The 12,382-nt window shown below is 44.9% G+C and overlaps 1 protein-coding gene across 3 annotated transcripts in view; it reads right to left on the bottom strand.

Moving 5' to 3' along the window:
- The window catches only part of CADM1 (cell adhesion molecule 1), a 333,247-nt gene extending 321,284 nt beyond the window's left edge, over positions 1-11,963 (bottom strand). For all 3 annotated transcript variants that reach the window (XM_007126762.4, XM_007126763.4, XM_007126765.3), the window contains exon 1: positions 11,831-11,963. In XM_007126762.4, the coding sequence (XP_007126824.1) occupies positions 11,831-11,948 (118 nt within the window). In that variant the 5' untranslated portion in view covers positions 11,949-11,963. The remainder of the gene's footprint in view (positions 1-11,830) is intronic.
- Between the last annotated feature and the right edge of the window lie 419 nt (positions 11,964-12,382).

The following is a 12,382-nucleotide window of genomic DNA, read 5'->3' as shown; positions in this document are numbered from 1 at the left end:
CTAAAATTGAATAGAAACAGAAATTAATGATCCTAAGTATACATCTCATTGATAACACACACACACATACACACACACACACACACACACACACACACACAAGGCACTAATCTGTGAACTTGTGAACACAGTACTCTGACCGTCAACCTTCACTGGGTCTATTTTAAAGGCAAAAAGAATGGCAAAAATCTTGAGCTTCACTTGGCTGTTTTGTTGTCCACAGTATTCTCTGTGGAGTAATTCCAAATCTATTTTTTGCATTAATTATAAGACACTGATATGGCTGGGAATCAAGGTTCTCACGGTGGGGGAAAAAAGTACAAATAAGGACTGAGAAAAGAGGAGAAAAAAGAACCTTAGTTTTACAATAGAATTGAAGACATCAGTATGAACTCATGATTTCAATAAATAAGTATAAATTTTAAATGTATTCCAATATATATAAAAATAAATTTATTTCTATAATAATTAATAAATATACATGTAATCTCCTAGTTCTGTCCACTGAAACAAGTCAACCGCAATGAGCACAACTCTTTGGTATCTAAATACCAGCTGCCCACTAAAAGGAACCACAGCTTCTTGCAGAAATAGCTGATTCCAGATCTGGAGCAGGGAAAATACAAGGTGAGCTTAGACATCTTCTTGTGACATAAAATAAGAAAGAACTTAAAAATTAACAGAGATATGTCAAAAGGATACAAGAGCCAGACTGAAGGGGTTCCCTTTAGCCAAATTTGACGGTAAAGAAATATTATCACACTGAAATTTTTTTAATTTATGAGTCCATTGTGATTTTCAAATAAAAAGGAGAGGATGTGGGAAAGGTGAGCTCTTCTTTATTCAAGAAGGCCTCTGCCCAATACAGGGGAATGACAATTAGAAAAAGCACAATTTTATAAACACTGGTGTAATATTTGATTTAGACAAGGTTTATCAATGCTGCTAAAACCACTAGATGAAGTGTTTGAGAACAGGATCTTCAATCTCAAAATATCCCACGAATTACTTATTAATGACAAACGGACAAAAGTGGAGAAATCTGTAAATCCACATCAACCAAGTGCTAAACATACCGTTAGCAAAGGGATCAAACTTGCCACTGCTAAAATTAGGACAAACTGCTATTATGTTGCTCTTGATGTGATGTTAAAAGGTGGCAACATCAGCTGTGCGATGTTCCTGCCTACGATTATAGTCTGAATCAAACTAGGAGGAAACAAGCAAACAATCTGTAGAACCGTGGGACATTCCACAAAACTGCAGATCTGGACTCAACAAAATGTCAACACCATGAAAGACATCCCACACACACACTCCTTAAAAGAACCTTAACAAACAAACAAACAAAAAAAAAGTGGAGAGCAAGGGAATGGTTCTAGATTAAAAGAAAAAGAGACATGAAAACCATATCCAATGTGTGATCTCCAGTGGAGTCTAGATCAGGGAGGACAAAGAAACACAGATAAAGAATATTACTGGGACAACTGGGGAACTTTGAATATGGACTAGACATTAAATAATATTGGTGAATATTAAATTTCTTGAATGTAATGAGGTTGTGGAAGAAAATGTCCCTATTCTCAGGAGTCTGGTGCTGAAGTATTCAAGGGTGACGTGTCACTATGCCTGCAACTTGCTTTCACATGGATCAGAAAAAAACAAAAAAGACATGTGTGGATACATTATTTAGAGAGCTAGAGATAAAACAAATGGGCAAAATGCTGACAGTTGATGAATCTAAGTAAGGGGTGTACAAGCATGTGTTATACTTTCAACTTTCCTGCCATTTTGACAGTTTTCAAAATAAAAGTTGAGAAAACCAACTGTATCCCTCAGGAATCAACCCACCCAACTATAACTGCACCAAACACAATGCCTGGTACAAAAGCAGACACTTGATTTAACAATAATTTTTAAATTCTCATTTTTCTTCCAAGTGCCTTATGGGTTAGCTACAGAAATACAAGTACTTGATTTAAATATAGTATATAAAATATAAGGGGTAAGTAAAATCATAAAGTCCTGTCTGTGTTAAAAGGTCCAGAAACTTGAGATTATAATCGCTGTCTATTTCTCCAAGGTGACTGGATAATTCCATTTACTTCCAAAAAACATTCAACTCCAGGTGGGATCTTAATCTTACTGCCACTTTATTCTTCAGTTTCACCTTAGAGACAGTTGAGTACATCCTGAATTAATCCTTTCAGCACAGAATTTTTCAATATTCTCAAACGTGTGAGGGATTTACAAACGTGATTAGCAGTAGTAGTCAGAAACATAACCCCCATCACTAAACCGTGGCTGTTTTAATGAAAGCCATATATATAAAATACTTCCTTCTCAAGGACATTCATACATATGATCTTATTTTATTTTCAACACCCTGCAAGGTAGGTTGTTTTTTGTTGTTTTTAGCTCTTAAGCAAAGCACAAGGTTTATGCTGTTCTGTAATCTAGACCGGGTATTCTGCTTGCCAACCTGGCCCAGAGATGGAGAGATTTGCTTCCGGAAAGGGAAACAAACAGCAACTAACATTCATGTGATTACTAACAAAACTAAAAGAAAGGAGACAGAGGTCTCTTCACAAGGATGTGTGCGCACAAGATATGCACAAGGAAAAGTGAAGTTCAGTGTCATTTAAGCTTATCTCTCTTTGAACCTTTTAAGAGATAAAACCATTTGAGCAGTAATTTAGTACTGAATTAACTTTTTTTCTCTCCCTATCTTTGAAGTTTTCATTGTTTAAGTAAGGGTTTCTGCAAGAGAAATGAAGCAGGGTTCCTCTTCTATTCAGAAGCTGATGATGTACAGTAACTTCTGCATGGCTTGGCTTACCCCAGGCTGATAATCAGCAAAGAGCCAAATACATACCACATTCGACATACAACCTTTTCCCCCAAGACCGTCCCCCAATACTCCATGATAATCAAGTGTTCATACCACTGAATTATCGTGCTGCATAACCTTCCAGTAGCAAAAACGGAACTCTGCAGGGGAAGGATGCCAGACAAGGAAAAAAATAAGGGAAGAACCATGGTAGATATTAGTACCAGATAAAGGCTTTGAAAAGATCCTTCAGATAACAAGTTTAGCAGTTAGACTGAGAAACAAAGATTTCATTTTTTTTCTTAAGCCAGTAACAATTCACCCTCTATGTAATCAACTAAAATGCGATCTGCCACAATTGGAGAGATGCCTGTGTTTAGGGAGACAGCACTGCTCCCAAAGTCAACGCTATTTAAAGTGTGAGCTAATAAAGACCTGGGTTTTAGGGCACTTCCGTCTGGCTTCCCGGGTAGTACTTCTTAGGAACTGATGCACCGAAAACATGAGCACCAAATGCTCCTCGAAGGTTGCATGTTTTGGAGCGTCTTCAGAGGGGCTGATCTCATGTATGCCAAGTCAGCAGCTCCAGACGAGGCTCTCTGACTCTGACCCTTCCAAAGTTTCCAACTCCTCAAGGCTTAACGTTTTGCCCCAAAGTCTTACTTTGCCAGCTTGTAATTTGTGAATTCAGTTACACTATTTTCATGCTACAGTAAATGCCTGTATTCCAACACGTACCACCAAATAGGCACAATACACTTTCAGCATTCTAAGGTTTAAAATTTCATTAAAATAATGGCAATAATATCTACACATCGTGGCTTACTGGAAAGAAAGACTCACGTATACACCTGTAAAGCAGAAAAAGGAAATGTCTGTGTGGGCATATATTTTAGATTAGCACGTGTTAGTTAAACTGAAAGATGCAAAGGAAAGATGTCTATTCTCAAGGTTGGTAAGGAGATTCAGCCATCCTACAATTATAAACCAAAACAGTTAAGAGGAAAACCGATCAGAGAGCAGTTTTATGCAAAGGCAACCAGCTGAAGGCTGATCAGGGGAAACCACTTTCTTCCTCGGTTTCACTGGAGAATCATCAGTCTTCCAGTCTCATCGGGATTGGGCTGAAAAGTAATAAGAAATGAGGGCAATTAGAGAAGGAGTGAGAGAGCAATTGAGGAAGGAACAACCTTAAGACAAAACAATGTGGATTTTGAATCTGGCGCAAGGAGCAAGAATTTGAGATTAGGTTTTCTGCAAGGGCAGTGTCCTGATCCTGTCCAGGAAAGAATTACAGCTGTGGTAGGACGACTTAAATTCTGACTCAGAGAGCCTGGGATCAGGGGAATTGGCTAGGGAGCTTCTGCTAGTAAAACATGGTTTGGAGAGGATGTTGAGGCTTCCAGAGAATGTTGTGGAGAAATAATCAGCCCCATTTTATCCCATTTTATTTCAGTCCAAGGCTGAAAGCTAAGGAGGGGAAAAAAAGACTCCAAATTTCAGGGCCTTGGAGACCAGGATGACAATGGTGTCACGTGCAATAATGGAGACTCTGTGAAAAGTTGAGATCTAAGATGAAAGGGTCAATGTCTGACATGTTAACTTCCAGATTATTCCTAGCCAAGTGGAGATATGGTACAGACAATGGGGGGAGATGGGGCCCGGGAGCCCTTTGTTTTTAGGGAGAGTCCTCCCCACCCCCTCCAGGGACCTCATAACTTAATTCCAACTTGACATTGCCATCTAGTGCTGGATGGCTCAAGAGGGTTTAGAGTGCCTACCTTACCAAGGAAGACTGCCAAGAGCAAGCCACTTATTCTAGGCAGTTGTAAAAGTCCATGCCACTAGAATATCAACATCAAACACTGAGTAGCATTTAAATATGAAACAGAGCGCTTTCATTTCAAGGCTATTTAACATTTCTGAAATATCTAGATCAAAATGTTGGGTCAATTGACTATATTCCAGTAAAGCATCTACTAAAAGAAGAACTTTTCCCCACCCCACATCTCTAGTAAGACAATCACCCCATTCAAGACACCTGTCAGTCATAACAGATTTTTTTCTTAGCGCTCAGTTTTCTCGAAACCTTACCGCCAAGCTCCTCTTTTGAGTAATAATAAAGGCCACACATCACTTTTGCCGTGCATGTATATAAATACCTCCATCTCCCTTTCTTCTAGCCCTAGTTCAAGGCCAACTGCTCCAAAGCTTTTGAGAACCAGCACTGGAAGATCTTCAAAGAGAAAGTGCCCATTAACCACAACAGCAGCTGCTGGCTACAGCCTGCAATTTAAATCTCTGAAAAAGAAACTGTGGCTTCTGAAATTTAAACAAGGAGCTGCCACTTGTAATTACAAACATTCCAGTGGGTTCCTTCCTTCACTGATGGTTTCCAAACAAAGGCTTTTTATGCGATTTTGGTGGTGCTCCCCTAACCCTAAATGTAGACATTCCTTTGTGCTTTTCTGGTGCCATGGCCAGCTCAGAGAGGGGCACAGGAGGCGGGTTTTTCCCTGGCCAGGGCTGCTTGGACCCCCCCCAAAACCATCTCATGTGTAATTATTTGTTGGGCTAGAAACCAAAAACCCAAATGCTTCAGATTTATAGTCCACGTTAAATACATTTGAGAAAGAACTTCTTAAAAGACACACACACACACACACACACACAAAACCTCACATTTCACAAACCCTGGAAAATGGAACCAACCTATTTTCTGAGAAACCAAAGAAGTTCCGAAATTAACACTGAAGCATTTTAACATTTCTGGCTGAAATTAAAAATTCACATTTTAAATTAATGGGGCAAATACTGAAAAGTAAAAAAAAGAGGAACATTTTCTCTTCCTACCACCCCACACCCCCATCCTACAAAAATAAGGCCCAAAAACTTACAGCTCCCTATGGGTTTCCCACATCAAAGGCATTTTCTGATCACTTCAGTTACAGAATACGGGCTGAAATTAACACTTAGCCAATTAGAAATGGGAACAATTATCTTTTTCTTTGAAGCCATATGTTTACAAAATGCAAAGGCACTTATACCACAGAGACATTTAAAGGAAAATATTCCGAATGAGGGTATCTCACAGCCATCAAACTAAACTAGCCTTTCCTACAGAAGTCCTCCTATGGAGAGTATTCATTATGAGAACATCTAGAAATGGCCAATCTCACCAAGGGTGTTTTCCACAGCTCACCACTGAGGAATTAGCTACAATTACTGCATATTTACACAATAAAACTCATCTTATCCGATCCAAACAAAACCTTGCTCAAAATAAACCAAACCACAGGAAAAGGTCTCCTCAGTGCAGGCAGTAATCATGCTCTGGCTTTTCTAGCTCCCGCCTCAGCTTCTACCCACTGTAACAAGCCTTCACTCTACCTTCCTGGGTAAAGCAAGAGTAGGATGAAAATCTGTATACCAGTGGATAAAATGTACATGCAGCTAATGATACAGTGATTATGGGCATAGAGGAAGAGCTGTATCTTACAGAAATTCCTTCTAAAGTAATTTATGGAAGAAATGATAGGATGTCCAGGATTTGTTTAAAATAATCTGGGAAGGGGAGAAGGTGTACAGAAGGTAAATGGACCACGGGTGGATAAGTACCAAACCTGATGATCTGCAAAGGAGGTTAATTATAGCATTCTCTCTACATTTGTGTGTAATTGAAATTTTCCATAATAAAGTGAAAAAATAAAGAAAATATGATCGATGTAAAAAAAAAAGGGTCATCTTGCAACAATAAAATAATTTTTTCTTTAAGAAAAAAAATTATTCTGAGCTTTTTCCCAGCCTTAAGGGAAAGGGACAAGTACCTAGTAAGAAAATCAAGATGTGTTTTTGTTCTTGACTTAAGGACCCTTCCTTTTTTCTTTAATTATGTGGAACCAGTTCTCCTGTTACTATGACTCCTTGAAATGACAAAACAAAAGCTTAAAAGTCTAAAGCTGAGGCAGGCTTCTGTGCTTCTGTGAAGCCTAGTTTTCACGCATCTGACTTAAACGACCGGGACACAAATCCAGAGCTCTCCTCTACTCAGGTGCTTTGGACGACAACATTCATGTGTGGCTGCCACATGAAGTCCAGAGGTTTCAGAATGATTTGTCAACACTAAAGACAACCTTAACAAAAACCGGTCCTTTCTTCCCAGAGGTCACACCCCTGATCCATCGGTTTATTACGCAGAGCAATAATTACTCTTGCTGCCTTCAGAATACAAACTCTTCCTACCCCAGGTACCATCTACCCACGATGCATATCCCTTACTGGGCATCCCTGCTGGGAGGTGGAAGAGAAGCTTCACTGGCTGGCTATCCGGAGACCAGCTCGCCATCCAGGAAGCACAGCTAACTCAGCCTCAGTTCAGCGGTAAGCACGGTCCCTCTCTCTCTGGGCTTTGGCTGCCTCACTGCAAAATAATGAGACTTCGCCAGATGATTTCTAATATCCTTCCCCTTTCAAAAATTCCACGATTATAAGAATCTCTAGTTCCTCAACAGGTGATATTAAGAAAAGAACTTTGCATTAAAATGTTATATTTTCTATTAAATAATTTTAAATATGACTACAAACACTGGCAGAGCTTCTGCATACGTACATATATATACATATATGCATGTGGATACATACATATTTGTGTGAGTACACACACACACACACACACACACACACAGGCTGATACCATATACCATTAGGTGCGTATATGGGACTAATTGCTTGCAACTAGAAGCAGCAAATTTTCAATTCTGCAACAGATGTCGCTGTGTGATTTCTCCTTTCTGTGCTGGATTTTCAGTTGAAAATGCCCAGTATGACGGTCAGTACAATTCTTCCCAAGAAAGAGATACAACATTTGAATCCTTCGGATTTATTTCTTATAAAATTTCTTTATATGCTGGTAAATTTCCATTCAAATCATAACATTGATTAGTTTGGTGCAATTTAAGAGATTCTCCTGCATAAAAATGGACCTTCTGTTAAACACACAGGCACACACAAAACCATTTTTAAAATGTAAATTCTAAGTGGCCAATTAAGCATTAATATGTCACATACAGAAACTGAGAGATTGAGTTTATATTCACAGCAATATTATCAAGTTTTTAAAGCCTGAAAATCACTTAGCAATATAGGCCAAGGAATAATAAAAATTCACTTATGTATAATAAGGTCAAAATGTACCAGGTGTGGGCAAAAGTCACTGAAAACTCCCAGAGCACCATTCATGATAATGAAAATTTTGGATTTTAGTTTTCACAGCATTTCTTTAAAAATAAATAGTAAGGCTAATATTATATAATTGCAAGACCTCTTACCCATCTGACATTCACTATCAACCACTTCCTGACACATGTCACAGAAAAGTGACATCTCTTTCCATTCAACCGATATATCCGCCGAAGACCATCCATCTCAACAGGTAGCTACTAGCACTTTCTTCCGCTGTAATTCAGAGCTGGGAGAAAGGGTTTCAAAATCTCCTTTTTAGACCCAGGAACCCATTACCTTCTGGGGTTTTAGAGGGAGCCGAGCAAGCTGAGCAGCGCAGGCAGGGAGTCCAGGGAGTCGAGGGCAAAGTCAGATAAGAATATGAAGTCAGGAAACAAGAGAGGAAGCGCCAGTGTCCTGCCCTGGCTTCTTCCTTGTCCCACTCCCCGTTACCAGGAGGGCCATTGGGAAAACTGGATAACGCATGTACAACATCCATATGAATAAAGCTCTTTGTTCCGGAGAACTGCCTGCTCTTTTATTCCCCCCTTTTTCCGTATTTGTTCATTTCAAAAGATTGCTCAATGGGTCTCTTGTTCCTCCAAAATGTCCCAGGCAAATAATGCAAGCTTGTCTCGTCACACAAGTCACTAAATGAAGCCTTGTGCGTCTCCAGTGACACACTGTAAATATAAAGTGGCATTAATGAGGGATATTTTATCAAAGCTATCACAGACAAGTGCAAGTCCCTCCCGCAGCTATTGGATTTGATGCAGGGAAAGGCGACAATAGCAGGGCGGCACTTTTGTAAAGTCCCTATCCCCAGTACACAAGCCCCAACAGGCCACGACAAGCAAAAACTCAGTTCCTGGGCTTCCCAGCACCACCACACATCCCCACCCATCAGCCATCCTCTCTACTGCTGAAAATGTAAGAGAAGGGTGATCAACCACGGGTTCACTGGGGGTCAGAAACAGCATCATGCAAGCACCCAAAACTAAACGGGCGTGATTTACACTGAGGAGTGAGCTTTGACAAGCCCAGTTTAGCTGCATTTCATTAACATCCATTTCATCCAAACACCACAGGAGGGATGGGAGATTTTCTCCAGGGGATAGATGGATTCAGTTACAGGGGAAGACAGAACCTGGACCCACTGCACAATGGCCCTTGATGGCTATCCCAGCAAGGCTGTAAATGAAACAAGCCTTATGAGGTTAAGAGGCAACGCCAACAGGTTTCTCTAATCCTGGGAGTAGGAACTGGAGGTCTCTGAGAAAGCTTAAACTAAGAGGAGTAAGGAAGAGAAGTCTCCTGGTCCCCACCTGAAATCTACTCTCCGGGTCTAGGACCTGGGGCTAGGCCAAGACCCCTTCTCAAACTCAGCACCAAAAAACGCATTAAAAGAAAAAAACAAAAAGATTTAAAGAAAGGCGCCTCACCCCCTCACTACAAATCAAACCCAATTACTTCCTAATTTGAACACAATCTGATAACAGCGTACAAACAGGGATGTACACAGGAGCAAGAAGCTGCTTCCATGGTAACTGGCAACAGAATTTTCTTGTAGCTTTGATATGCACGGTTGAGCTCCAGACCGCTCCTTTCTAAGTCAGCATATAGCCCTCGCCGGGAAGGCAACTTCTTACCGCGAGATAATTACAAATATAGTACTGTTGTTACTACCCGGAGCCTTCAATGAGCAGGCAGGACAGAGGAGGTATAATCTGACGCTGCTCTGCTGGCAAGCGGCATTGCACGGCTCCCATTTTTAGTCCAAAGACAATATCCCGACCAGCGCTTCCCCCCTCCCCGCCTTTTTTTTTTTTTTTTTTTTTTTGCAGCCAATACAAGTCTATTGTTGCCTCTATTATGCGCCAGTTACCAAGCCTGTAACGCTCACGTTTAACCGACACTGGCGCTTTTTACAATGCAGCAGAACGAGGGATCTCTTTCAGGAACATTTCATTGAACCCATCGAGTCAGAGACATCACCCGAAATGAAGTTGTAACCACACCGGCATCGGCTGAACCCAATTATCTCGTAACTCATAAATTAAGAATTCACAGTGCAAAAACACATAAACAACATCCGGAGACAGTGGCATGGAAGAAAAAATCCTCAGCTCTGGAACTGAAGCTGCCGCCAGATTCCCACCCCTATGATCCCCGATAGGTTCCTCAAGTCGAGCTCCCTTGCAAGCCTGTCTTGGGGAGTGGGGGGGAAGCAACCACCCCAAATCCAAAGCTAGCACCCCCAGATCTCCCCATTTCCTACAGCGTGTCTCCTGCGGTGTTTACGTAACTGTGTGTCCTCTAGCGTGTAAACAAAAGGCACAGCCCAAGCGGAGAGGCACCCCGGGAGCGGCACGGTGGCCCCGGCGCTGCACCCGCCCGGGTCGGGGGCTCCGCAGGTGCGGGCTGAGCTCTCGGTGTCCTCCGCCACTTGTTGCTCGCGGGTCCTGCGGCTTCCGAGCTGCGAGGAGGGGCTTTGCAGGCGCCGAGCCCTGCTGCATCCCCTCCTGCACCTCCCCGCCCCACCGCGGCCCTGCGCCTTGGAGTCCCGGATCCCTGCTCCCAGCCCGCAGCAGGCGGCGAGGGGCGCTGGGACGCTGCACGGCCGCCAAGCGCGGCGGTGGTGGGAAGGGGAGGCAGGGTGCAGCACGGCCGGGCTCTCCGCTGGGGAAGAGCTCCAGCCCCCTTTTGTTAGCAAAAGCAAACACTGCCCTCTTCTTTCCCGACCGCGCCAACGCGCCCGGCACACGGTCAGCCAAACAGCGTGCTCCAGGCGAGTGCTCCGCATCTTCAGGGAAGGAGCGGGGCGCGCAGAGCCGCTTCTGGGCAAATTCCCAAGACAGCTCTGCACGCAGGGGACGCCCGGAGGCCCGGAGGGTGCCCGTCTGGCCGCAGAGGCCGCGAACCCTCCTCCCTCCACCACCCCCGAGCTGCCGAAAATGACAGGCAGCCTGGAAATCCGGGGTCCCCACTCGCGGCGGAGGACGCTGTGGGGCAGGCGGGCTGCGGGTTCCCGGCTTCTTCCCGCAGAGGCGGCGACAGCAACCGCCCCCCCATGGGGCCGGGCCCGGGGAACTTTCCCTGCCTGGAGCCCGGCCAAGGAGACCCGCAGCCGGGCGGAGGGAGCTGAGGGGGCGGAGGGGCCGCGATCCGGCTGGAAGGAGACACGAGGGGCGAGTTGTTCGTGGACAGGGGAGAAAGGAAGAGCGCGGGGAAAGCAGGAGCGATCAGACAAATCTGGAGATGTCCTGTGGACCAGTGAGGAATCGCGCTGGAGGGGGCCGCTAGTCAGCCATGGGGAGGTTTCGGAGATAGGGAATGGGGGGCCCGCTGGAGAGGTGGGGGCGAATGGGCAGCCCGGGGAGGCGGGAGGACCTGCAAGTTACGGGGACAACAGAGAGTTAGGGAGGGTCCGGAAGGTTTGGGGGGGGTGCTTTCGATCCACCCCCTTACCCTATATTCTCTAGCCCCCGGGCCCCACATTCTCACTCCACTCCGCGCCCCGCGCCAAGCCGGGGAGAAAAGGTGTGGGTGCAGCCATCCCTACGAGCTGTAATTCACACCGAGCTGGGCAAGGGAGAGGAGATTTACCGATCCCCTCAACCCCTTCCATTCTCAGCCCTGAGTTTCCTCTCCACACTCCCTCCGATTTGGATTTAGAAAGTGGGGGAAGGTTGTCATGGAAACGTTTCCCCCCTCCATGGCTACGGCCACTGGGGTGCCTTAGGAGATTTCGGGGGCCAACCGGCCGGTGCCCACACCTACCTGTGGGGATCAGTGCCGCGGCGGAGAGGAGCAACAGCAGAAGCCGGAGTCGGAGACCGGGAGGCGCCACCGCCGCCGCCGCACACCGGGGTCCGCTCGGCAGCACAGCACTCGCCATGTCGGGCACCTGCCTCAGACTGGCGGCGGTGGCTTCCTCCCGAGCCCGAGCGGACAACTAATGAGATGCTAATGACATGCGCTGGAGGCGGAGTCCGGACCGACCAATCACATCGCCGCGAGCCGAACGCGGCTCTCGGAGGACTCACCCCCTCCCCCACCCCGCCCCCTGGCGCTGGCTACGGCGGCGCGCCCGCGCCACCTAGGGGCGGGGACAGGGGGAGGGGCGTATGCAAATATGTTTATGTTAAAATTCGTTTTCGGTTCCCCGGGATCAAGGAAAAAGTGGTCTCCTGGGCCCCTGGCGCACAGGGGCTCCGGCTCCGGGGGCGGGTCTAGCTTCCCGTACACCTTTATTAGGAATGTTTATAGCAATCGCTACATCAACCAGACGACGAGAATCTCCCTAGGAGGCTCCCCTGCCCGGTACGCCGA

The sequence above is a fragment of the Physeter macrocephalus genome, chromosome 16 (genome assembly GCF_002837175.3).
Source record: "Physeter macrocephalus isolate SW-GA chromosome 16, ASM283717v5, whole genome shotgun sequence".
Lineage (NCBI taxonomy): Eukaryota > Metazoa > Chordata > Mammalia > Artiodactyla > Physeteridae > Physeter > Physeter macrocephalus.
Note: the sequence above shows the minus strand (reverse complement) of the source record. Positions and strands in the feature narration are given on the sequence as shown.